The sequence below is a fragment of the Podarcis gaigeae genome (genome assembly GCF_964106915.1).
Source record: "Podarcis gaigeae genome assembly, chromosome: 1".
Classification (NCBI taxonomy): Eukaryota; Metazoa; Chordata; class Lepidosauria; order Squamata; family Lacertidae; genus Podarcis; species Podarcis gaigeae.
The window spans coordinates 103,817,156-103,845,027 of NC_139678.1; the positions used below are offsets into that span (position 1 = coordinate 103,817,156).

The 27,872-nt window shown below is 40.7% G+C and overlaps 1 protein-coding gene and 2 long non-coding RNA genes across 4 annotated transcripts in view; 2 read left to right on the forward strand and 1 right to left on the reverse strand.

Annotated features, from left to right (window-relative positions):
* On the reverse strand, window positions 1–24,438 carry STAM2 (signal transducing adaptor molecule 2). 2 transcript variants are annotated; one of them, XM_083710344.1, is made up of 14 exons: window positions 23,917–24,438; window positions 17,293–17,377; window positions 15,631–15,706; window positions 15,301–15,396; window positions 14,155–14,301; window positions 12,597–12,666; window positions 10,643–10,829; window positions 8,047–8,141; window positions 7,200–7,285; window positions 6,970–7,057; window positions 6,711–6,765; window positions 5,577–5,730; window positions 3,487–3,641; window positions 1–3,373 (listed from the first exon to the last, which is right to left on the reverse strand). In XM_083710344.1, the coding sequence occupies exons 1-14, from the start codon at window positions 23,954–23,956 to the stop codon at window positions 3,157–3,159; spliced, it is 1,551 nt and encodes a 516-aa protein (XP_083566470.1). In that variant the 5' UTR covers window positions 23,957–24,438; the 3' UTR covers window positions 1–3,156. The 2 variants fall into 2 exon arrangements, with proteins under 2 accessions (XP_083566470.1, XP_083566471.1); XM_083710345.1 differs by having other exon boundaries at window positions 10,643–10,763; window positions 23,917–24,149.
* Window positions 1–27,872, forward strand: part of LOC310833604 — a 221,273-nt gene that overhangs the window by 174,742 nt on the left and 18,659 nt on the right. The window lies entirely within an intron of this gene.
* Window positions 23,904–26,751, forward strand: LOC310833265. Its single transcript, XR_014558611.1, has 4 exons — window positions 23,904–24,026; window positions 24,278–24,395; window positions 24,634–24,821; window positions 25,763–26,751. It is a non-coding gene; the product is annotated as an uncharacterized lncRNA (long non-coding RNA).

Here is a 27,872-nt window from a genome sequence, read left to right on the forward strand (position 1 = left end):
TTTGTTAAACAAGTTTTATTTGCCCAAGTCAGCCCAAACATGTTGTAGACAAGAATCTGGAGGGATATTTAATATGATCAGATGTCCAATATTTAATACTGACGGTTGCTTGAACATAGTATCGTGTAAAAACACCCAGAAAGTATTTTGTGGTATGGGAAGAAAACGTAAGTCTGAACATGGACAAGCAACCACAACGGGAACTTCTTGAACAGTACATATTTGGAAGGCATTCCACCAATTCCAGTGCTCCGTTTCATCCCTTTTCCTTTCACCAGTTAGCTCAAGAGCAAAATAATTTAATCTACTGCTATGGAAGGATTAAGATTATTCCAAGGAAAAGACAGTCAAGCCTTGTACAAACTAAGTTTATAGCAACGAAAACTTGGTTATGCTTAACACTGTGAAACACTGCAAAACACTTATCTTGAGAAATGATGCATAGATGTTATAGCATGACATAGCCATCCCTTAACTGGCAATCTTTCAGCAGGTTATGCTAGATGTTTGCAGGGCATGGAAAGGGTACAAATGAAAACCAAATAAACACATAAAGAGCAAAAGATTTAGAAGATTAGCCATTTAAATATTTATTGGGGTGGGGGAGAAACACTGGAATGCATATAGATGCCAAAGTCTTGGGGAACTTATTGTTAATTTTATGTGTTAACCTTTTTTAAAAAAGAGGAGGAGGAGGAGGAGGAGGAGGAAGAAGAAGCAGCAGCAGCAGCAGCAGCAGCTTGAGTCAGGTGGCAATATGGATTGGACAAATGCCCTTGGGCAACATTCAGATAGGGAAAAACATTTGTATACAATTTAAGGTAACAAAATGACCAAGAAGAAACTGTACCTTATTTTAACACCCATGAAACAAAGCACAATACCACCCTTATTACAAACTGTCAGAATTTCTACTTAAATAGTTAACATGTGAAAAGCAAAGGATTTGCTTTTAATATAAAAATAAGTGTATGCCTGCAGTACATTCTGAAGTCCATTCAAATCAATAGCTAAGCACTCATTGATGTCAATGGAGTCTGGGCCCTATGGAAATCTGTAGTCAGTTCCTTTGGCAGCATAATTATGATCACACCTCAGCAATAAATAATGTTTTAGTCTAGAAAAGAGAAGAGGGAAAGATGATCCCATTGTCACCAGTACACTAAATACACAATTTCAACATCAGAATTTATACATATATACAACCTGCATAAATGTATTGTAAGATTACAGCAACTAGCAATAATGCAAAATGCAGCTATGTATAAAATTTCACTGATTTTTTTTTAGAGAATGAATATATATAATGTTGTGTATAAAATATCAGACTAGTGGATATATATATACACACACATACTATTTATATATTATATATAAAGAACAAAATACCATGAAAAATGTTGCTTCAGCTTAACATCAAATTTGGGCACCACTTAATGTAGTATCAAAGATTGTGAATCAATAAAAACTGATTATGTAATTTATTAATATGAAGGAGTTACATACTCATCAAAAAGTCTTCATTTATCAAATGTTTGGGCTGAGAGAGGTGGCGGCGGGGAAACTGGGCCTGCTCTTAATAAGGATTCTAAAAGAACACCTTTTGAAACTAATTCAGTTTTGAATACAGAAAAGGCTAATTTGAGCCCCATTTCCCATTCTATACCATTTCTAGACAGAAAGGAAACCACCATGGTTAGATGATCAACTAAGCAAGTGTTCCAGAAGAAAACACACACACACACACACACACACACACACACAAATATTGGTCCAAAATGGAACTGCAGCTGATCACTAACATGCTTCTGAACAGCCTATTTAGCACCAGTATAGGAAGTGAAAGGGCCACTTGACAACAGGCAGGTTTGAGTTAGACAAACACAGACCTCACTACGAAATAACAGGTATTTGTACAACAGACGGTGCATATTTCAGAAGGGCTCTGAAATCAAAGTATAAATGCCTTTCAATTTTCGTGTGTTCCATCATTACCTTTTGCTCAGGCTAAATCAATAGTTCATTTCACTACCCACCCTGCTTGCAGAGTACGGTTCATCCATATGTAACCTATAAACAATATATTAAAGATGATTATGTTATATAGCTGGGTAAGTAAATGGTCAACAAGGAATTAATGAACCTACAGAAAACACAGAATCTTTCCTTTCATTTTCTGTCAGGGCAGGAGCCTTTCTGTTCCCTGAACACTGCAATTATAGTTTTGCATGATATTTATTTTAGATGCTTAACTCTTAAAAATGTGTATTTGCTAGTTGAGGCCAAGAAGATGACATCTGCTCCTAGATCGCTGCTTTGAATAAATTGTGGCATAAATGTTGTCTTCCCAATATGAAAGATTTCTCTTTCATGCAAATAAGTATTCAGCAAAACCACTGAATGAAAGCAGAGAGAGAAGGCAGAGCAAAAGGTCTAGTTCCATCAGAGTAACTTGTGCTTGGAAATTAATTTACATACTAAAAATGCAATCTTGAGACTCTTCTCTTCCTAGACAGGGAATAAGAACTACTCCTCAGCAATAAGTAGCACTAGTTTTCTGAGAAATGCAAATAAGAAATCCAATCTGGCAGAAACCATAAAAGTCCATTAACTGCTGTCATTCAAAATTTTCTTCTCCCAAATTTACAACTGCTTTATTGTACAATCATAAAATGCAATCTGTTAGGATGTTCTAGCAGGGGTGCAAACTGAAAAGCAAATTAGCTAAACTAATTGGGTTTCAAGATACCACTTCAGACTTAAAGGTTCCATAAAAACAATGTCATTAATAAACTCTGGAAAGAATGAACAGGAAGAGATGCAGATATAAACTTGCTTTCAAGCTTTTTCTTATGAAACGTAGCACAAGGAAAAGTTACTCTAGAGAGGCTTCATTATAAATAGGGAGCAGAGCTGATAGACCACTATGCAAGGCAGGGTGTTGAAGGCCTTTTAACACATTAGCAGCTCCCCTTATTTAAACAGCTTTGCAAGAAAAAAAAGGAGAGTGTTAAATTTGAATTAACTTTTTTAACTTTGAAATTGCTTGGCTGTCTTTTCCCTTGAGCAGAAGCATCCTTTTAAATCAATGGAGGGACAATTTAAATGACAAGGGTCAGCAACATCCCAAACTGTTTTCAGGAACAGACTGCATTTTCACAGGAGAGGCTGTTGATGGTAATTTGTTCGCTGCTGTGTAAGGGAATGAGCTGGAACTGCTGGATAGCATGTTCCTTGAGGCAAACTGGAGGCATTGTTCTGGTATGTGAACATATCCATAGGCATACTCATTTGCTGGGCATAAGGGACTGTATTAGGAGGCGGAAGGCAAGAATTCTGGTTCATGTAAGCAGCAGTGGATTCTAGACCGGTGCTGAAATACAAAAAGGAAAAAAGGCATTTTGTCAACACCCAAAACAAACGGCAACCCTGGAAAGATTACACCATTTGCAAGACGTCTTCATTACAGCTTTGTTGATGAAATACCTTAAATAAGCTGCCTGACCAGGCTGAGAAGTTACTGAAGAATTTATAGTTGGCGGCAAGGACCTCAGTGGACCAATCTGATCACTTCCTGGATTGTAGCCTTGAGGAACACCATGAACCACATAGTTCCCGCTGTGAGGGTGCATGGGATAGGACTGCAATGGAAACAGAACAACATTACGAGTCTGAAATTGCACAGCTAAAAAACCAAGAAGGGGTAGCACACACACAAAAGCTATGGCCAGTTTTGTATGTGGCAAAAGCACTGCACTAAAGCTGTGGTTTTTAAAACTCACAGGAATTGTTCCTTGAGGGAATAAAAAGAAAGAGTAGGTATTTTATAGCACAGCATCAAGGTCATTATTGCACCATCATGGTTCAAGCAGCTTCCTCTAAGCTTCTATCACAATGTGGTGGTTATACACAGGCTTAAATCCTCACTCGGTCACAAGATTTGCCAGGTAACCATAGGGCAGGCATAGGCAAACTCCGGCCCTCCAGATGTTTGGGACTACAATTCCCATCATCCCTAGCTAACAGGACCAGTGATCAGGAATGCTGGGAATTGCAGTCCCAAACATCTGGAAGGTCAGAGTTTGCCTATGCCCGCCTTAGGCAATCATTTTCCCCAAATTAATCTGCCTCACAAGGTTACTATGAGGATAGAGTAGGTGGGAAGAAAACCATGGTTGCTGTTCCAAGCTCCTTGGAAGAAGAGTAGGGAAAAAATCTAACGAATAAAATATTCAGGTCTTGTTCCAACAAAAGCCATATTCTACTAGTACCTTAAGGTGATAACCATCTAAACCACAGTCAGATTGAACCCACTGAAATAAATTGACTTATCCAATGATTTCAGTGGGGCTGCTCTTAGTATAACTGTTGGCCCCTTAACTATAGCTATCACTGGTTTTTAATTCTCATGAGGAAGCAGCATTATTTTCAAATGACAAGAATATTAGAATTTAAGATGTCTAATACTCATAATTTCCTTTACATCCCCCAATATAATCAATCTTCTATCATTTTTAAGAGTTCACTGCAATACATAATAGCTAAATGCATCATCTTTGATGTGGCAGTTACCATGGTAACTATTCTTTCCACACTGATTATGTAAAATCCACCTAATATATGCAGCCACTCCCCCCTTTTTTGCACTTAATTATTGCCTGCACATTTTCCTCTCCCCACTCCCTTAGTTTATTAAAGCAAACGTGAGTGTTTGGAGTGAATTTCCAAGTTATTTTATTCAACACACAGAGAACTTGTAGCCCAAAGGAACAAGCAAGAGAAATCAATCCTTTACTGGACAACATTACTTTTGTCCTTCCAAGATACGCTTCATTGTCAAAAATCTCAACACTACAACTCAAAACATGTGCACCAACAGATCTCTTTTGTTTTTCTTATTATTTGGTGTCAACATAAAAACATTGCAATACTGGTGTATCACCCAAAATTTTGTACTGCAGTATGCCTAATTCCTAAGTCCCTCTATCAGCTAGCCCACAAGCCTTTTAACTAGACTGCTCATCAATGTAAAGTTTGAACAAGTAAATCTATCCACCTGATTTGCAAAGCTACAATGAAAACATGTTTAACTTGGAAAATTTACTGGCTTGGATCCTATTTCGCAACACCCCACCCACCCAACTGTAGCCCCCCAGGAAGGAGGTGGTGTAAAAACAATTATTTTGCACATACAGTCATACAACACAATCTTAACCATGCCTACTCAGAAATAAGTCCAACTGAATTCAATGGAGCTTATTCTCAGGAAAGCGGAGTTAGGATTCAGGGGGAGAAATACAGAACCTGCTCCCCTCTTTGGATCCAAGCCTACAAGAAATTTACAATTAAAGCATTCTCCGAAATCTGTTAACTATGTGATATGGGTTAAAAAAAGAAAAATAGCTGTGGGAGAAATAAATAGTAGCTATCAATGCTGTTTTGCTTAGGTGTATGTTGACATGTAATGAAGCAGGATTCAGAAACCTTAAAATCTTAAGTTGTTAATGGAGCAGTGACCCTCACTCACATTGCAGCAACTGTTCTTAAAAGAATCCTTGCTAGACAGGGACACTGACCTGCACTGGAACACCAGCAGACGTGGGTGGATAGGGTGCAGAAGAATGCATCTTCGAGTATGAGGAATACATAGGCGCTTCATTCATCAGTTTGTTGTAGAGCTCCAAAGCTTCCAAGGCTTTAACATTTAGTTCAGACAATTCTGAGTGCTTCCTAGTTCAAAAAGAGTGTTAAGTCAAGTGTTTGCAGTTATGCACTTGTCCGTGTGCTAGACATTAATGTGCAGCCTGTGATGTTAAGAAGTGACTTGGAAAGAAGGTGTTTGCTTCCCAATACCAAGTCTAAGGAGGAGTCTCTACATCATGCTTCCCTGCAACACATCCAACCCTTCTTCCACCGAGTGCCTTCAGATGTTGTAGACCCCAACTCATACCATTGCCAACCACTGCCCATGATGGATTGAGGATGGTAGGACCTTCAGTCCAAAGTATCGAGAGGTTCCCGTGTTGGCAAAGGCTGCTCTACAGGATACAGGAGCTTCCTAAAGTTAGCTAGCAGTTTTACACAAGCAATTCCCAGAACCGTTTAAGTAAGAACTTAGCTATACACCCCCACAATACTTCTCCATCAAGAGTTGAAGTTGAAGGCTATGACAGGAGACATGACTGTTAAATCTGCAGGAATTCTAAATTTCAACAGCTAAGTTTATAAGTTATCCAAACAGCATTAGGGGGTGAGGGGTGGGAGAGAGAAGCTGAAAATAATTGGGATTTATATCTGTTTCCAAAAGACCAAAATCCACTTGGTTTGTTCTACTGATAGCGCTACGCCCACAGTTAATATCCCTCCCCCATTATGCCTTCATTCAACACTCAACCAAATTGCAGGAAGTGGTCACCTGCTGGGAACGCAGAAACAAATTAAGATGACTAGACCTACAAGATCTTACAGGTGGGTTCTAGTAAACCCACAAAGAGTCCCACATTCCAAAACCTATTTGCAGCCTGAATTGTCCTCTTCTTTGCTTGTGCATGGCCTAAGTACAACAAAGCTAATGTCTTGTTTCAAGCTTCTAAACAAGCCTGGATAAGTTGAAAGAGGTCTATAGAGAAAACATGACAGTCTTAAGTCTTCTATGTGCTGCTTAAGCATACATTCCCATTTTACTCACACGTATTGCTCAACTGTCTTACCTATCAATTTCTTCTAGTTTTTCATCTATCATGGGAGACATCTGTTGGCAGATATCTGAGAATATACAAATATTGATATTTGTTCAGTTAAATGTTCATAGCTGAGGAGACTGCAAGCGATATAAATGGGGCTGATATGCATTGTGATAGGGGAGTCTCACCTCCCACCTTTCTCCCAGACTGCCACTTAGCTTATTGAACAAAGGACAATGGATTCTGGAATAGGACTACTGGCACATTTATCAGCAATCAAAAATACCTTCTAAATCCAGGAGATCAGGAGAATCAGGTTTAGGGTCTGATGGATCTATGCTCTGGAGTAACTGTAATGCCTTATCCATCTTACTCTGAAAGACGAAGAAAAACATCACTAGAAAGGCATGCAGAACCCTTAGGAGTGCAAGTTCCCAAACTCAGTCAAAATTCAATAGCTTCTTCAAGGAAGTAGTATCTAATGAGACTTTGTACTAGTTGAAAGCAACCACACACCTCATCTATGTAAACGGGCTCCGGCTCAGCTTTTGTAACTTCTTCTGTTGTGTCTTCAGCAGAAGAACTTTTCTCCACAGTTGCAGCTAAGAGAACATGATAGCATGAGTTTCTCAATCTAAAATGTTTTCCAAGCAGTTTGTTTGTTTATGTTTCTGAATCACTTCCCAATAAAACAGCCTGAAGCAAATTAAAACCAAAAACACTCAACAATAAAAATGCCTATAAAAACAAATCCAAGTTCAATACAGCTACAGGCTAGGATAGAAATATCTGCTTAGGTTTTCCTACATGCAGCAACTCTTCACACACGGAAAAATAAGTTTTAAATTCTGCTCTTGTGGTGTACGACACTTATTTTAAAACACAAATGCACTGAGCTCAAAACCCAGATGGCAAATTAAAAGCCATTTCATATCATGACTTTTAGCAGTTTGACTTGTGATAGTTCAATGTTTTCGTTTGGCAACACCAAACTTTTTGATTAGGTTGCAACAGAGCGTTGAGAACCATCTATTCTCACATTTTCATCCCGCCTCCATCTGTGGCTTCACAGCAAGTGAAATAGTCTTGTCTTGAAATAATAATGCCACTGAGAAGACATATGGGAAGTTACTGCTCATAAAAATGCAAGATCTTCTGTCATATTGCATAGGGTAAAAACGGTTTAGCAATCAGAGCACAATTAGGCATTGTGAGTCAAGAGGATTAGAGCCAATTCCCAGGGTACTTAGTGACTTTGGACAAGTCATTAAATTTCATGGTACGTTCCCACATCAAATTGGGATAATACTTTATCTGTGACTTTTAAAGTGCTTTCAGTACCACCTTTTTTTATTCGGCTTACCTGACTCAGGCTCATCGTTTAAGTTAGAGGTCACAAAATTAGATGGGAACAATCCTATTCCTCTGTGATTTTCTCCTTTCCACCAATTGGCATCACTGAGCAATAAAGATTTACATTTTATTACACAAAACAGTCAACTGCAATATACTGTCCCTCACCTGTTTCCCTACAAATCCCTAGGATAGGCTCTTAATTTAGAAGTGAAGACTTCCTATAACTTGCCTTCTGCCATTCATAGCTCCATTAAAGTAAAGCCACAGAAACAAACCACAACCCCTTGCTCTGCAAAACAAGCAAAGCACTGTAGGGACAGATTTGCAAAATGTCCAGCATCTGCTACAAGGTACCTAACTGACACAAGAAAACACTTGAAAAAAACCCTCCTAAAAAAATCTGTAGAAGCAAAAGCCTAAATATTTGTTCTCTGTGTGTATTTGACACCCTCTTACTATTTTCTCTAATGTTTAAATCTCATAAGTGTTCTCTAAAACCTCAGAGGTTGAAACAAATGAAACAATGAATGAATGAAACAAATTCAGTTAAGTCATTTAATATACAATCTTTACTATGCATTCAGGTTTATGAATTAGCATGTAACTATAGCTGTTTTACATGTGTTACAGAGCCTAGGGCTTGCCAATCAGAAGGTCAGCGGTTTGAATCACTGCGACGGGGTGAGCTCCCGTTGCTCGGTCCCTGCTCCTGCCAACCTAGCAGTTCAAAATCACATCAAGTGCAAGTAGAAAAATAGATACCGCTCCAGCAGGAAGGTAAACGACGTTTCCGTGCGCTGCTCTGGTTCACCAGAAGTGGCTTAGTCATGCTGGCCACATGACCCGGAAGCTGTCTGCGGACAAACACTGTTTGCCTCTGTATTTTTGTTGGAAGCTGCCCAGAGCAGCTGGGGCAACCCAGTCAGATGGGCAGGGCATAATAAACAACAACAACAACAATTACATTATTAATATTTAAAAGTCCCTAAGAATACTGGAGCATGTTGCCCAACAAACTATCTTCTGCTCCTCTGCCCAATTAAGGGCATTAGGATTAGGGCATTAAGAACAGCAAATTGAACCCAGCCAATTTTGCCAGTACTGGCATTGCACCAGGTCTTGAAGACACACCTCATTAGACAAGCATTCCTCTGAACTTGAACTTCCTGATCTAATTGCTTTAATTGCGCTTTTAAACTGCTTATTTTGATGTATGTTTTAAATGCTTTGAAGGAATTGTTTCATTGTGTGTTTTAATTATGCATGGGCATTTCATAATTGATTTTATAGCTGTAAACTGCTCAAAAGCCATTGAGGCATGTAAGCAGGGCACAAATAAATAAATAATCCACCATAAAGATTAATCAATCTGAGGTTCAGACACAACTATAAACCAGTTAGTTGAAAATGGCAGGTGAAAACTCTTTCTCGCAGCCACACAGAAAGAAAGGGGAGGGGACATCACACAAGTCTAAGGCTCATGAAAGTCGCCATGCTTTCCTCCGCAAGACTTGAGTGAAGCGCTTTTAAATCAGTAAACCTCTGGAAGCACCTCACTTTTTTAAAAACAACAACAACACAGTTCCTAAAGAACACTTCTGGTTGTGGCAATAAAGAAATGGCTCCATGAGCTGGGACAGCTACAGTATCAGCCCATATCACAATCCAGAACATTTCTATTTCAAATGTTGTATTAATTTCAACAGAATTTCTATCCAAACCAATACTGCAGCCTGGTGCTTTGGTTTGGCTTCAGAGTGTCTTCCTGCAATTGAAGAACAATTCTACGGATGAAATTCATTTGGGCAAATTTCCTCTCTTACAACAGGACCTGCCCCTCTTCTCCCCCTACCTGCGTTCCCCCCCCACATCTGGGCCAGATGATTGGGGCTCTCCAGAACACAGATGCCAATGGATGACACCCTTTGCCTGGGAAGCAGGGCAAAGTAGAGTCGTAGAGTTTAGAGATGAAAAGATGAATGTAAGCTAATCTTGCCTCAAAGGGTTCCTTGTGGCTTACACACACATGAAAATTCTGATCAAGCACAGAACCCCCTTGTATTTTGAGAAGAAACCCGTCACAAAGATTTAAGAATTTATCTAAATGGTTTTTGGGTGTCCAAGGAAGTTTTACAATGATCACAGGGGTTCAAAGCATAATGAGCATGCAGTAGTATGACATACACGGTGGTATCCAATGTTAAGTCATATTCAGAGTAGATCCAGTGAAATGAATGGGCATGACAAATTTAGGTTCATTGATGTCAATGGATCTACTCTTAGTAGAACTTTGTCAGCTACAACCCGTACAGAGTAGTAGTAGTAGTAATAATAAATGATGATGATAATGATGATGATGATGATAATAATAATATATTATATTGCTTATACCCCACCCATATAATAATAATAATAATAATAATAATATATTATATTGCTTATACCCCACCCATCTTGCTGGGTCTCCCCAGCCACTCTGGGCGGCTTCCAACAGGAGATTAAAAACACATTAAAACACCAGTCATTAAAAAACTTCCCTAAACAGTAAATAAATTTAGTTCAGCAGCCCTCTCTACAGATAGAGGTCTCAAAGTATAACATACCTGTCGTCCAAAACAACAATGATATCTCCACTCTTAAAGGTGAGTTCATTGTCCTCGACAGCTTCAAAGTCATACAAGGCGCGCACCTTTCTTGAAATTTTCTGATTGCTTGGGTGAACTTCTACAGGTGGGTATAAAGGTTTTGTTTCTGTTTGTTGTTTTTGCTCTTGCAAAGATAATTCAATAGCTATGGTTTGGAAAACAAAGAAATGCCTTTTATAATGTTCCAAATAATGATGAAATGTGTTAACAGCAGTTTTATTGTCTACCATAAGGTAACTAGTTATTTATTTATGGTTAGGGATATTAATAAAGCGCTATACACAGCAATGATACCGTAGCGGTATCCAAAAAGGAGGGGGGAGGAGTAATAAAGGTAAAACCCAGATAAAACAGTTTTCATAAAAACCTCAAACATTTCAACCTTAATAAACTTGAGATCCCTTCCCACCATCTAGCTCCTAGGGTCCAAGGCGTGCAGAGATCCTAGCTCACAACTGCTTTGCATGGAGCTTATTTTTGAATACAAGGCTCTCTGAACTGGGTACTAATCCCAGCACTGAGTTAAAAGATGATGTCTCAGAACCCCTCTTAAACCATGCTCAAGAAAACCTAGTAAAAACAAGGCAGCAGCTTATTCCAAACTCCTCACATCACACAGGGATGATAAGGCATTCAAACTGTAATCTCTATCCCATCCAATGTGGATCACTGAGGGTTCTCTGGCGGACAGGGGGCATTCTAGATGGTGGAGATAGCACTATCTAATGGATCCTATTCTTTTTGTACCTCTGGGAAGCCATGGGGGAGTGTTACTGGGTTGTTTTTGTTTTGATAATGTATTTTGTGGTTTTATATTCTGATTTTATCCTGTGAACCACCCTGAGACCTGTGGGTGTAGGGCGGTATATAAATTTAATAAATATTAATAACAACCAAGGCTATAAAGGTTGTTGATGCATAGTGTTATTTTTAAAAAAACATAATATTATAGCTAGGAATAGTTGGTCTAAACTGGTTTCAGTTTATCATACAAATACTTAGAATTATTACACAATCTCAAGTATTACTCAGATAAAAAATCAAATTGCAAATACATTAGCAATTAACCAAGTATTAGTCAAATGTCTGGTAAGCAAAATGATCGTTGGAAAACTTGACTGACTGAGCCCGCTATTTACAATGATCTTAAAGAAGCAACAGGAAATAATCTGCATGCAGGTTCTTCCACAGGGCCCATAATAATATATAGTAAGAACTAAAAGCCTACAGTTTGCAAGTCACTTTAAATTGATACACCCAAGAAACAGTGCATACAAATTGAAGTTCCAGAGCTTCTAGCTACATACTGATAAGTTGATGGAAAAATATTAAAGTATTCAAAACGAAACGGCAAAAAGATGTTCATTAAACTTGAGTCATAACCCAGTATTTCTCAAGAAGGCTACTCTTGCGAGAACAAAATGCAAGTGGGGTTAAATATACATAATATAATTTTGTGTAAATTAGCTGAATTACTCCAGCTCACAAAGAGCTTCTTAAGTCATTCACCACTGCTATGAGCGTGAAAGGTCTCAGACCTCAAGCTGCTTACAAGCTTTAGAAACTAATTGTCAGTTCTTGACAACTAGCAAAACAGAATGAAAATACTAACAGAAAATTGTTAGAAGAGACAAGCATCCCAAGAGCTCAATTGAAGGGGAGAATAGCGCCAAAAGAATATGCATTTTCTGAGGTATAAAACTTGAATTTTCCCTACTCCTCCCCCCTTAAGAAAATAACTGCTCACTCTTCTCTCTGTCTTCCATTTCCTAACCCATTTCCACCTCATTGTTCAGTCTTCTTTAAATGGAACATGTTGTGCATTTTAGGCATCAAAACACATCTCCAAGTATAAGCTTAGAAACACTTTAAATGTTATATTGCTCAAGATACATGGTGACTAATACTTTACCTTTAGCTATATCTTCATCCTCTTTGTTTTTGCTTGATGATGCACCATTCTTGGCAACAGCTGAGGGACTCTGTAAATGTACTGGCAATATTAATATACCACACCAAGTGGAAAAAGTTCTATATTTGCTTGTACTTTAAAAACAGCATTGTTACTGATATAGCTGCCCTGTGATAAGCATTTTTAAAACTTGTTTAAAACAAGAAAGGACTGGAATCTCAAGAGGTGCTAGGAACACAGATTTTGGATAAGAACTCTTCAGTGTCATCTCAACTTTCAGCATTTCAGTCACAAGATAATGGTATATACTGTCTCTAGACAAAATGCCAACTCAAGTCTCAAGAGAGTTACACCTAAGGCTAAGTATTACGTGAATGAGTTTGGACTCGTGTGCTTGCTCGTACTGGAAGGAGCGTCTCCACCCCCATCGTTCTGCCCAGTCACTGAGGTCCAACGCTGAGGGCCTTCCGGTGGTTCCCTCACTGTGAGGTTACAGGGAACCAGGCAGAGGGCCTTCTTGGTAGTGGCGCCTGCCCTGCGGAATGCCCTCCTGTCAGATATCAAGGCAACAAGCAACTATCTTACTTTTAAAAGACATCTGAAGGCAGCCCTGTTTAGGGAAGTTTTTAATGTTTAAGGCTGTACTGTGTTTTTAATATTCGGTTGGGAGCCACCCAGAGTGGCTGGGTATGTATGTATGTATGTATAAATAAATTTATTGCACACATCAATTTGGTCCTTGGCTCCCTATTTTGAGGGTACTTCACGAGTTCAAAGCGCTTCATCTACATTATCTCAGTAATTCTTACAAAAACCTTGTAAGGCAGAGTCAGTATTTGGTACTAGCATCACAATACATGCAGGTTAGCCCTGTCACAAGTAATACTGATCCACGATTCCCCCCACTCCAAGCACCTTTGCTCGCTGCCTCCAGAGTGACCCAAGTCGGTAACTGAGTAAGCAGAGCAGACCTTGAAAAGTTTCCCTCCAAAAAATGCCTTAGATCAGAGTATTTCTTCAAAATTCATTGCTTTCTAGCACCTGCTGATGTCCTCCTCTTGTTTCTTTTGCCCTGTATGGCAAATAGTTTGTCACACATACTGATTTTTCATAGCGCTACCACAACCCACTCACCCCTTCTTTTTGTTGAGGTTTGGAATTCATTAGCAGGCTATATACAATAAACAGCAGTCGGTTCCCACTATATGCATCTGCATTCATCAGGGTCATGGGTTTAGCTATGCTACAGTTCTCCATATTGGCAATAAGGATCATAGCATAAAATTATGTTGTTTTAATAGCATTTCTTAAATAATGGAGTATATTTAGATATTTATATTTTATTTCCCTAGCCAGGAAATAAAAATCTTTTTAAAAAGATGAAATATACATTTGATAATAGTTTATTCAGATGCAGGGTAAAATTCTGTCTCGCTGTGAAAACCAGGCATTTACTGAAAATAAAACATGTCAAAATATTCTGTGTTTTACTTAAAATGACCTCACGTATCTGCAAAATTGTAAACATGCCGAAACAGATATAACTCTAGCCCCTTACCTGTGATGCAGAGGTAGGAAATGTAACCCCTTCTTCCTTAAGAGATTTAATAGTTGCTGATATTAGACTGAACTGTGGGTCTTTCTGAAATTCTTCTGACCATTCAACCATTAAAGCTTTTAACTTTTCACATACTTTAGGATGACCCTAAAAAGACACAAACAAGCCCGGTTTTATAGCCAATCTAAAAGGCAAATTTTGATTTTTAAAGCATTGTGGCTAGGATCCAAAGAACCACCCAAATTAGCTCTGAAGGCCTGAGGGGATTTGGGGCTTGCGCCACACCTCTTCTGAAACCAAAGGGAGTTAAAAAAAAAAAAAAATTGTGAAATGGTGTAAGGGTCTGCTGCTTAAGGTGGGGAAAGGCCCCCTGAAGGAAAGAAATGCCATTAGGCACGGCCAGGTCCTTGGCTAAACTAGCTCTTTGGATCATGGCCTATGTTTAAATTGCCTCGTATTAAAATCTAGAGGTCAATGCAGCACTGATAATATGTCCACAACGTGTTCACATACGCAATAGCAGCATGTAGAACTGGGGTGTGGGTGTGTGTGATCTGTTGCTCTCCATCTTCCAAATGGGGCATGTTGCTGCTGCTTACTGAGAGGGAATGGGACATGGCAGGGGTAGGGTGGCTCAGATGCCACAGCAGAGCCAGTCCAACAGGCCCAACACTGTATTCGCACTGGGCCTGCACTGTGTTGAACTCTCTGCTGCAGCAGCAACACACTGTATTCAGAAGACGGGTGAGCAACACGGCCCTGCTGGCTCCTGCTGGTTATAAATACCACTATTCGGGTTTATTATGTGCTTACGTGCAAATATTTTGCTCTTCCGGCTCTACTACTGTGCAGGGTTAAGATCTACCTGATTTCTCACGGTCTGTCATTCCTGCATGACAGTTGTCAATTCAGATACTGCATGTTACGTTTTCTTCATTGCAGTCCATAATGGAATACTGCTGTGGAAAATCATTTCATGGTTTAGTCTCTTCCACTCATCTCTCTGCACTATCAATTCTGTTTAATTTGTCCCTTTCTGCAACCTAAGTTAAATATCAGCAGTGTATTGGACAGATGCATAGACACCATAACAATGAATTTCTCCCCATTGGCTTTTATTAAATATGGAGCATATTAGAACCTTACCTTGTTTATAATAACTCGTACTTCACTGGCAAAGTCGCGAGAGCAGATTTCTAAGTGAAAAATCTTTCCACAGTTTGAAACACAGGCTCCCAATAGCTAACAAGTGAGATTGAAGGCAAAAATTAGTAGATGAAAATAACCACATAAAATAACAAGATGTAAGCAGTGACGAAGGTATTGGCCATAACAAAGATTTACTACATCATCTACAGGTATTAAATAGAATTCAAAAGCAATCATCTAGTGGCTCCCTCCCCACTCTCACAGAGCCTTATGATTAAAAAGAACTGTTTTAACCTTTTTCATAAAATAAGTATGTATTATACTTACAGTTAGTGCCTGCAGAGCAACATGGGGTACCTTGTGATTTACTCTCTTCAAAATGGCTTTGAGGCAATCTTTTGCTCTAGATAAAACAATATCATTTTTCAGACTCTTATTTCAATCACTTAATTCGCATGCTGGCAACCTGCAGGCCTATTCCCCTCCTTCCCCCAATCTTCCTGTCACTGCCACTCAAAGTTGGGCACCTCCCCTGACCACCCCCTTCTTCTGACACCTGGAGTGACTTTTGGTTGCTCTGTGCAATGGGAAAGACATCCCATTACTTTGTGGACTCTCTTGGTTGCATTGAAAACACGAAGAGCTGACGGGATGGGGGTGGGCAGCCTTAAAAAGAACAGAGTTGAAGGTGGAAGGGCCAGCATCTTCCCACTTCCTTCACTCAACTCTGTTCTTCTCAAGACTGGTGGCTCCCTCCCCACTCTCACAAAGCAGACCATGGAGTGGAGAAAGAGAAGGGCCATCAGGCAGGCTGTGCTTGCCTGTTCAAACCTCTTTCTCTGGCACTGACGGGGTGAGCCTGCAACATGAAATATGTGGGAAACAGTGGCAGACATCTCTCCAGGTCATGTGTATGTGAGAGAGAAGAGGGAGAGGACAGAGTGTGTGTTTGTGTGGATAGTGATGTGGGTGTACGCGATTGTTTGAGAAAGGAGTGCACTCTGATCACACACACACACCCCAACTACCTTCTCCAAAGGAATATCAACAAGATTGCCCGCACTTGACTTAACTTGAAAAGGAGACAGGAAATATTGGAAGGAAAAAGACACTGAAAACCAAAGTTTTGGGACACAATCCTACCACTCATGTTGCAAAGGGAAGCTCCAACAGCCTTTTTTTCAGACCTTCAAATTCTGCATAGAGTCAATGTGTGGATGGGAAGCTGGATCACACCTATTAATTACCCCTTCTTCCACACATTGATAGGATCTGTGTTCAGAAAGCCTATACACTAAAGGTTTTCTCTGTCACTCAGGAGATGCATCTCTGCTCCCCTTTCACATGCTGATCCAATACAGAATTTGAAGGTTTGAAAAGGCCTCATCTCTCCTCGGTCTTTTGGCTGCTTTTTAGCACTTGCAAAATTGTAGTTTTAAGTTAGGCAGTGCTATTTGCCACCAGAAGGTGGACTGCTAAAAAAAAAAAAAAAAGCAATATCATTAAACACAATTTGGTATAAATTTTTAGCTTGCTCAAACAGAATAGGTACCAAATGCTTTCAAAGCTTGAATAAAGCACAGTCACATCCAAGCACACATTTTACTTCTTCTTACAATTTAGTCTGAAAGCAAGCAAATATATCTTGCATTCATTTTTGGTAAAAAATAAAAATAAAAGCTGCCAAAAAGAATGAGAACCAAGAGTCCAAGAGTTCTGGAAGACAATTACAAGGAAAAAAAGTTCATCTAAACAACACTGGCATTTACTGGAAACTCTAGGTTAAAAAAATTCTGCTATTTCACAACAGAAAGTGAATTTACTTAACAACCTGGTCAGTTTCTCAAGTGACCTAGTTACATTTTCTCTTTGCATCTTAAATGGATCTGATTTTTTATACAAGATGAGTTTTAACATAAGCACAGATTACTCAGCAGAAATATAAAATGACATTCAGCGAGAGCTGGCAGACAGGACGAAGTGTCTTACCCATTAGGAGTGCTTCCAACTTTGTCACATATATCCATAATAACTCCCCAGTCTTCAGCTGTGTTGTACTCATTTGTGGCTTTTTCTATAAAGAAAAATAGTGCTTTGAGAATCAACACCTTTTCAAACACATAGACTCTCTGTTAGAACTGCCACTAGCAAAACAACTGCTTTTTATTCTGTATATGCTCCCAAAGCTATAAACTTCAGAAGCAGTTTTTTCGTTCCCACCATAAGGACACACACATTTCTCAGTGTGATGGAAAAAACCTCCTCACAGAACTGCAGTTACAAGGTCATCATTTTATGTGATCTGTTTAGTCTGAAAAGGCATATCTTTCATACCTCCTTTACCCAAGTGTAAACATATGAAATTTTGTACATTAACTCTTTAGAGGTGGGTACAAGTCTAATGTATCTGCTATTCATATTTTTTTCAACCAAACTGTAGGATGGGCATGTCCAAAAAGCAGCTTGCAGCACAAATATTTAGTTTTTAAAATTCTCAGTTCTTTCATAATATAATGGAGAAGAGATTACAGCAGGATTGGCTTACAGCAAGTAATGTTGCTGCCTTTAAGGCAACAACTTAAAACTTCTTAAACGTATTTACAAATCGAATAACTACTTTGCATCTTAGGGAAGCGCAGGAGTTAATTCTCTGCTTTGTGGAGCTGGAGAAGCTGGAAGATGACCCGACCCACCTCCTGCAGTTCTCAACTTCCCTGAGAATCTGTTCTGAAGGGTTCAGGACTACAGGAGGATGGGGGAAATTGGCAAAGATCACTCCCTTCCCTTTAATGGACACCTCCTGCTGGCTCCAAAGCACTTGCACAACAGCATGAATGGGATTCAACCCATTTATTGGGCAAGAAGTAGGGACAAAACAAAGCTTGAACAAGCACCAGCACTGGCTCACAGAACTTTGTTTAGAGCTCGGAAATCATAGGCAAATAAATGAGGGAAAACTGTAAATTCTCTTGAAATTGCCGTCTGTCCAAGCGATGTGTGAGAGACTCTCAAGATGTGATCTGTGTGTTTGTTAACAGACTCCTCCTTTACAACAACTTCAAAGCATAGCACTGCCAACCATTGCCAACAGCAACAATGGTGTCCTCCCAACTCCGCTGCACTGCAACTTCCATAATTCCGAGTTGGAATCCCACAACATCCAGAAAGCCAGATCTTCCTTATCCCTAGTCAACAGCTGTGAAATGATACAGAACAATCCATTCCATAATTTTGCACTGCCCCCTGCTATCAAAGAAGGGCTATTAAATCAAAGGGTTATGGCTCAGTTGTAGAGCATCTGCACTGCATGCGAAAGATCCTGGGTTGGATTAATTCCCAGCAGCTCCAAGTAGGAATAGACATAAACCTCAGCAGAGACTCTGGAGACCTGATGCTAGTCATGCTGAGATAGATGGACCAATGGTTTAACTCCATCATAAAGTAACTTCCTCTGTTGTTCCTCTGTTAAAAGAACATCAGAAGGTGGTTTGAAAATGAGTTTACTTCTCTTTGGTTATTTTTCTTTTCTTTGGTGTCCTCTGTTATTGGGGTCTAAGGATTTCACACACACAAAGGACCCTGAATTGGTGGAAGGACCCTGAGTGAGAGGCAGGGAAGGGAAGACCTCCCAGGATGAGAGACTGGGAGAAGAAAAAGTTCCCAGGTCAGAGTTGGGAGGCTCCACCACTTTCTGAGGGTGACAAGGGTTAAGAGCTACCTTTGAGAGAGGACTCTTATGTTTTCTTTTCTCTTTCTCTGTTTTTGTATTTTGTATTATATTAGTTTCTTTTAGCTTATTGTATTATGAAAAAGCTTTAATAAAATATTACACACACACACACAGTTTCAGAAATAAGTGTATTCATGTTTTGCCTTGATTTTTATCCACCAATTTTCAAATCTCATGCTAAGGCAGTAAGTTCCAAGCTGTACAGCACAGGAAATCAAAGGCTCCTGTGTGCCTCAAATATCCACCCACAAAAGTAGGTTGACTGTTTTATTTTGGAATGTTTAACCCTCTGGTCTTGTCTCTTCCTGATACAGTTCCTGCTGCCCTACTTCTGCATCCAAGTCATCCCCAATTAAGAAATGTAACACAGGAAATGCCAATTGCTTTGCTGCCTCAACCATTGCTCCAATCAGGAGGTGCATGAAGAACAGTTAATTCAAGCAGAAATATTAGGGGTGGTACTCCTAGGAGAATAAAGAATTCTTATCCATTCTACAAGTACTGTAAATCTTTTAGGATGGAGGAGTAAACCATACCCCCTATTTATGCATTCAGAAAAAAGTGAACTGTGCCATAACTACCAGAAGCTCAGATAACAGTGAGACCTGATGGGTAGCTGTGTTGGGGAAGGCCCATACATTGTAAAATCAAACAATTAGTACTTCCATTAACTTCAACATACCCGATTAAGATAGATAATCACAGAAATATCACAGAAAGCTAACAAAATTATCTTGTACTAGGAACTATCACACTTTAAATAAATGTATGACTGAGAAAGGTTCTACCGTATTTTTCGCTCTATAAGACACACCAGACCACAAGACGCACCTAGTTTTTGGAGGAGGAAAATAAGAAAAAAAATATTCTGAATCTCAGAAGCCAGAACAGCAAGAGGGATCGCTGTGCAGTGAAAGGAGCAATCCCTCTTACTGTTCTGGCTTCTGGGATAGCTGCTCAGCCTGCATTCGCTCCATAAGATGCACACACATTTCCCCTTACTTTTTAGGAGGGGAAAAGTGAGTCTTATAGAGCAAAAAATACGGTAATTTGAGTAAAACGCTACATGCACATTTGTTCCCATTTCCAATGCTTCCATGTTCGTGCTTGTCTCTAGCAGAAATTTTGGGAAGTACTGTACACGGTTCCTTCCCCTGACACAGCTGTTAAGACTGTGCTCATAAAGCCATATTTGCAATGATCAACTATTCAGTGGGTAAAGGAGAGAGAAAAGGAGATCAACTATCAATGCAGCATCCCTTTCTGTGTGTGGTACCTCACTAAGCTAGGGCTATGCACACGGACACCTGTTTCTTTGCACTAACTGAAGTTGTAACTGCCTTTTTTAACAACAACATGCCTGCCAGATGGAGAACCACGTTAAACTTGTGCAGTTTAACAAGATACTATGCAAATTAGCATGGCAATGCATACTTATAGGGATCTACTTGGTTTGGAGAAAGAACCAAAGATAGCCGCCAACACATAAAAGGTATATTATTGTATGACAAAACAAAAAATAATTGTGAACCAATTACTAAAGCATACACTCCTGACTAGTTTGCAACAAGTTATAAAAAAAGACTGCAGGTTTCAACAAAACACATCCAGATGATCAGCGTATTTAAAGCATTCACTTTTATACTAAGTGATCTAGCAAATTTGCTAGTTTCTGGTAATTAATTCAATTAAATATTCTAGTCTCCCATAATAGAAATGCCAATTCATTCTCCACTTAATTCAAGTATTCTATATTATCAACTCAGTATGTATGCAATCAGCCAGTGTCAGTGTGGTGTAGTGGTTAAGAGCGGTAGACTCGTAATCTGGTGAACCGGGTTTGCGTCTCCGCTCCTCCACATGCAGCTGCTGGGTGACCTTGGGCTAGTCACACTTCTCTGAAGTCTCTCAGCCCCACTCACCTCACAGAGTGTTTGTTGTGGGGGAGGAAGGGAAAGGAGAATGTTAGCCGCTTTGAGACTCCTGAAAGGGAGTGAAAGGCGGGATATCAAATCCAAACTCTTCTTCATGAAAAAGAGCTGCTTAGCCTAAAGCAAAGGTTGTTGAACCATGTATATTTTTCTGTAAGGACATAGGAACCAACAGGGTCCTATCATCTGACATGAAAGGTTGGCAGGTTTCCAGATTGCTCTATTATATGCATATAAAGCAATCTCTGTATAACAGAAAACAAATGGATCATAAGAGAATGCTTTCCCCCAACTACAGTACATTACTATCTTTTCCACTATCATGGTGTTTTATGAAGAGCGAGCAAATCACTTAACTTTTTTTGTTTGATGTAACTGGTGTATGCTTTTAATAATGTTGACTGAAGAAGAGCTTGTGCCAGAAATCAAAGTCCATCTGCGTTCAACTCCCTACATATTAGCCTTATCCTAGGAAGCTCAACAGCTGAACCTCTAGCAGAAGAGAGCGCTGTCATCCATGTATTTTGGCTTCCCACATTTTCTAAGAGTATCTGAATTACCATCTACAATAGACTATTAAGATATCCAATTCCTCTGTGATTTTTAAAGAACCCCTTAGATCTAAAAAAATAATTGTCAAAAACAATAAACTTCAGTACAGTGCACGCATACATGTGCATGGAAGCTACAGAAAGGATTCAAGATTATTTTCCTGCCTTACACATTTTTGTTGATATAGTGGTTTCAGAAACACACAATTTAAAATCCCATTGCAGATACTACTAGAGAATGTGGGAAGCAATGCTCCCCCCCTTTTAGGCCTAAGTTTGAAAGACACACAGAGGTTAATGCCACTAATTTCACAACTTTTACAGCACAAGACAGCTTGTAAAAAAGGTGCCTGTTCTCAGGTTTCAAAATATCCACCAACCAGGAATGACAAAAGCAAGCAGCTGATCACAGCTGATGTCACTGTAAATGAGGAGAAAAGTGTCCTGTCATGTCTGTTGATATATGGTCTGTTGACTAATAAACTCCAGGTGTAGTGTTCCTTCCAGATATGTTGAGCTTTTAATCATGGCATCCAAATTATTACCAAGACCACTAACAATATTTATTTAAGATCCAAAACACATTTATTTGACAGAGTGAGAGACAGTAGTACAGTGAAAGTACAGGAAGGCACAAGGTTAAGATTAAATCTCTAGAAGTCTGTTTTTGAATAATTTAACTGTACCTTCGCACAGAAGGCAAATGAGTGCAAGGAGCCTGGCCTCAATACTTCCAGACGTTTTGGTACAAGCAATGTCTTGCAATGTCTAGGTTATCAAACCAAGCTCAGCCATGCAAGACTCCCTGCCTATTTCCCCAGTCCCCTATTCCCGGTTATCTGAACAGTTATGTCAATATGATATATTGGGAGAAGGAACTGCATGAGAAACTGCCACATATCTCTGTCTCCAGCACCATTATGGCCTGAATGCATATGAACGAAGCGATCCAGTAGTTTAACTGCTGAAACTACCCGCCAGGTTAAAACCCTTGTTCGTCTTAGAATTTCAGCAAGCTATTAGTTCTCAGTTCCAGTCTTGCACCAGGGTGGTGGCGATGGACAGTGTTAGAAACGGAGATATGAAAGCTAAGAGCTAAACAGCACCTTAAACCTGGGTTATGGGCGCAACAACAGAACGTCTAGGCATGATTTTTTGTAACAAGACTACAAAGTTGGAAATGAATGAACTGCAGCTAAAATATTACGGTTATTTTTAGGTCTTCCCCTGCCTATCTCACCAATATTCTTAAGAGGGTCTCTTCTTCAGTTTTCAGAGAGTTGCTGGAAGTGAGGAGGCAGAAAAAGGTCCTCCTTTCCTTCCACTCTAGTTTTAATCTGATATCTTAGGCGCAAAGTTCAGAAACTGCTGGGACTCATGAAATTCCCAGTCCCAAAAACGCACCTAGAACAATGGGTGATTGGGGGGGGGGCGACTTTTGCCCTTACAGTGGTACCTTAGGTTAAGGACTTAATTCTTTCTGGAGGTCCATACTTAACCTGAAACTGTTCTTAACCTGAAGCACCATTTTAGCTAATGGGGCCTCCTGCTGCCACCACGCTGCCAGAGCACGATTTGTGTTCTCATCCTGAAGCAAAGTTCTTAACCTGAAGCACGATTTCTGGGTTAGCAGAGTCTGTAATCTGAAGCGTATGTAATCTGAAGCATATGTAACCTGAGGTACCACTGTGTTCCTCTAGGTAGCTCACAGCCAACGAGATATTTAATAGAAGGAGACCAGCTCTGGGGAATAAACGAACGCGATTCCTCTATGTATCTAAGAAACGGGCCAAACAACTCCCTAACGCAGGGAAGAGGAATAACTTCACCGCAGCTTTGAGCGCCTGCGGACATTCCCAACCCCCACCAACCCCTCTTATATTTAAGAGGTGCCCGCTTCCACCCCGGCATCGATCCCCAACATTAGACGCCCCTCTTATTCGCCTGACCAAGACTGAAACCTCAATGCAACAAAAACTTCCCGAAAGGTCTCTAGCGGCTTCCTTTAGTGTTTGTAACCCAAAACAATTGTGAGGGCGGGGTGTGTGTGTGGAGAGGAAAGGAACGAGGGAGCCCAGGGTCGCGCCCCTCGGCCTTGGTCCATACGAGAACCCCCACCCCCACCCCGGGGACCCCCCACCCAGGAAGCGCTGTTGCAACAGGAACTGCCGGTTGTGTCACCGGGCCTCTTGCCCAAGAGAGCCTCCCGGGAAACAGGGATCGCCGGGTTCAATCCTCCCTTCTCCCTCCCCGGGGTCAGCTGCCTCGGCGCGGCGCCCTGGAGCCCCGGCCCCTCTTCCCCGTGGACACTTGGGCTGCCTGCTGAAGCCCGGCGACCCCTCGCAACCCCGTTTTCCCAGGCGGAGGGGGTGGGCGGCAGATCCCACCCGCCGGGACTCACCCACATCCTGCTCGAAGGGGTTGGAGGCGAAGAGAGGCATGGTGGCTATTATAATAATGGCGGCGAACGGCGAACCCTCCGGGGCGCTCGGGCCCGGCTGCTGCCCCCAGGTAAGGAAGCGACTCGGTGCGCAGCTACCCCGTCTCAGCACAGCTCCGCCCCGCCCTCGGCTCCCTTTCCGCTCTACTTCCTGTTCCGCCCGCTCCGTAAGGACCCCACCTCGCCTCTGTCTCCGCCCCCCCAGTTTGCGGTTCGTCTACACAATCGCCTGAGTTATCCTGGCGCGGGAAGGAAGGCGAAAGGGCCGATCCATAAGGGCTGAGAAAGGGAATTTAGGCATGGGCTCTTTTGAATCCCGCAGGTTTATTCCGACGTCGCCGTTTCCGAAGGGAGGAGACAAAAAGGGGAAGGAACAGGCAGGCGGTTTGTTGGGCACCCTGCATCGGTTGGTCCTTGAACAGAAGACCCATCAAGCAGAGGTAGGGAGTGTGTGGGGGGGGGGGGAATGGAAGAGTCGCGCGCACCTGGCAATTCCAATGCAAAATGGAGAGGGGGCTTCAACCATAGAGGTGAGAAGTGGCAGAGCGACTTCTAGGGGAAGAGGGCAGGAGGCAGAAGCTTGGCAGAGAAAGCAATGGCGCTTTCGGGAATTGTGGCGCCAGCCCTGCACTGCACGTTCGCTTGGCATTAAGGCTGCTTTTTTACTTGACTTCGCAGCAGGTGCGGTTGGAATCTGTGGCATCTGCTTCCGTGTGAACGTGGTACATTTCGCAGAGTTCAGATGGACATCAGTGGGATCAGTGCAGACTGCAGACCCTCCAAGTGTCTCTATTTTCCAGGGACGGTCCCAAATTTACAGCAGCCGTCCCGGTTTCTTATTTGATCCCTATTGTCATTGGAGAAAGGTTGGAGGGTATTGAATTAACTGTGTGCGAAACTCGAACAAAGGAAATAAGTAACTATATAACTTTTAAGAAGACATCTGAAGGCAGCCTTGTATAAGGAACTTTTTAAGTGTTTCATGTTTTATTATGTTTTTACATATGTTGGCAGCCACCCAGAGGGGCTGAGGCTACCCAGCCAGATGGGTAGAGTGTAAAAAGTAAAAATTTTATTATTACTATGGAATAGGACATCCCTATTTTGATCAAGAGAAAGTTCATAGTTCATATGTTCTGCTTCAAACTTTTTTGTTCCAGCAAGCCTGCCAAGAAATGTAATTTTAACATGCACTTTTGTTCTTAAAGTCTGCTTTTTTATTTATATTCTTATTTATTATCCATTTTTTATTTATGCTAGTATTTATAGCCCACCAGTCTCATAAAATATCAGTAGGGTGTACAACAAAATTTACAAGCACAATGAAAACAGTACAGAATGATCATAAAAATGACTGGCTTATCTTTAAAAAGTGTAAACAACTGAATAGGGCTGTTGATATAAGGAGCAGTCTTCAAAGAGGTACCTGTAAGTTGTCAGTGAGGATACCAGCTGAATCTAGAAGCTGAATCTTAGCTAGAAAAGTCTTCGACAGCATGACACTAAATGTCCAACCTCAGGTTGAAACTAGTTGGGCTTCTGAAACACAAGGGGCAACTAATCATGCAGTGTTTCCCAACCTTGTGCCTCCAGATGTTTTTGGCCTACAACTCCCATCATCCCTAGCTAGCAAGACCAGTGGTCAGGGATGATGGGAGTTGTAGGCCAAAAACATCTGGAGGCACAAGGTTGGGAAACACTGAACTAATGACACTCCTCCAGATGATCTCAGAGATAATTCTGATAATTTTATTATGCCTACTCTTTTAAAGTCTATTTTTATTTGCCGCCCCCCCCCCCACTCCAGCCTCACGGATCGGTTTGATAGAACCTCCAAAACTGCACAAATGAAGGAAAGGAGAGACTGTTCCATCTGGCAACCCCAAATATTTCCCATGTCGGATTGATTGCCTTAGCACAATGTTGAATTCCACCCACTGCTATTTTTAATGAATGCTTTATACCATTTCATGTAAAGTGTTTAGAGCATATGCATTTATAGTAGTGCATAAATCTTGCTAAGCTTTATATAGTTTCATTTCACAGATCCAAGAACATGCATTCATAGCCATGCATCCATTTCTGGAGAGGGCTTGGCTATGAGCTTAAATGTAATACCTGTGAGAACATGATACCTAACCGTATGGGAAAGCGGCCAGGCATGTCTAAGAATCCCAATGACTTTCTGAATGATCTGGAGGACTTTGATCCAAACCCAAACATGTTTAATGTTACAGCTTTCAGCTTAAGCCCTGCTGTGAAGGTTTGACAGAGCTACAGGATTTGCAGAAGTATTACCGGAGTCTATGTCAACAAAAGTTTGATTACTTGTCTCTAACTAGCAGGCTTATTTACTCAACAGCCAGTTACAGAGCTAGTTGTCCTGCATCTTGTTACACGCACTTAACATGTGGTAAATAAGCAACACAAATCATGAATCTGCTTGGGCATGGAATCAGCTATGGCAAAGGAGAAGAAAACTGTTCATGGAAAGAAAATATTGGCTACACAGGGCACTTTTTCTGCCCAAGAGTCGCTGATGAAAATGACAACTGGGCAGCAAGCAAGGGCAGCAGTATTCACTTCCACATTAGTGAATTCCTTGGCTTTAGATCCAGTAATGGTATTTTTAAAATTATATTATGCCCTCTAACTTTAATAAATAGTGCTGTTGGCGTCCAGTTTATTAAAAACATCCATCCTTATTTCTTTGACTTGTTAGTCTCTCTGCACAAAAATGTGTTCATTGTCATTTCTGTATTTCAGATTCCAATAAAATTACATTTGTTTGAGTGACATCTCTTATGTTTGTTTGTATTCCTCATAGGACTTGCTCAGCAAATTTCGTGGTGGTTTTAATTATCAAACCTCTCCTTTCTGGCAAGAAAATCCCTGTTTGGCTGTACTTGGCAGGATATTTTTCCCTGAAGGAGAAATGGTCCTTCAGGACCTGGGGAATGTCATATTGGCTGCCATCTTGAATTCTGTTCAGATCCCCATTGTTCATTGCTTGGGTATAGGGAAAAATCAAATTCAGCATGTCACAATAAAATGCCATCTTCAAAACATTCTACTCAAACGGTCTACTTGATCATTCTTTGTTTTGACTCTGTCCCAACATGCTGTGCATCCCTTACATTATGGGCTTTGTAGCTCCTTATGACACCTGACACTCTGTCATCTGGGGTATAGTCTCAGTAGGGCCAAGAAGCTTATTCATGATGACATAGCTTTCCCCCCCCTTTCTTGCAAAAATTAAGTTCCAGCAGCAACAGAGGACATGACAACGACAAGGGAGCGGTTGATGGTCTCAAAATATGTGAGATGAGAGTCAAAGCCCTTGCTTCCACCTTGAAGCCAGTTGTACATGTATACTCCCAAGGTGGGGAGAGGGGAACTGAGGAGGATCCTTTGGATAGCAGCTCCTCATGGAATGTTGCTCCAGAAGGCCCTAGGAGGAGGCTGTGGAAGATGCAGGGAGGCCTCTGTGTGTAAGGGCTGTGGTTAAAATCTCCCATACTTGAATAGGGCAGCCATGGCACTAGTTTGTTTTGCATCCATGATGCTTTTCCTTCATAGAGAAATATATAAATAATAAATTACTATCGTCATTATCAAGGTAACTGATATACAAAAAAAAAAAAATATGTGTGAGTGTTCGAATGCCTGTTATTGAACATACTGGCTTCCCTACTTGTGCAATCACTTTAAATAGAGGGCAATATCCAAGTCAGTAGATCTGCTAGTACACTAGTCTTCACCTGGTGGGTCGTGCCCTGATCCAAGGTGGATCACAGCAGCAGCACTACCCCATGCAAATATATTGTCATGAGTTTGGGTGTCAGAGTTTGTGGGTACAAGGGTCCTGGAATTAGTGTTAGGATTTAATCAGTGGTTGGAGAGAAAAACAGGAAATC

Bases quoted from the DNA above. Each gene is read 5' to 3' on its own strand.
- STAM2 (XM_083710344.1), bottom strand. From the start codon at position 23,956: ATGCCTCTCTTCGCCTCCAACCCCTTCGAGCAGGATGTGG. The intron at 15,707-17,292 runs GTAAGACACTTC...TGTTTTATCTAG, and splicing joins GTTGGAAGCACTCCTAATGG to AGCAAAAGATTGCCTCAAAG. The intron at 10,830-12,596 runs GTAAAGTATTAG...TCCAAACCATAG, and splicing joins GGATGAAGATATAGCTAAAG to CTATTGAATTATCTTTGCAA.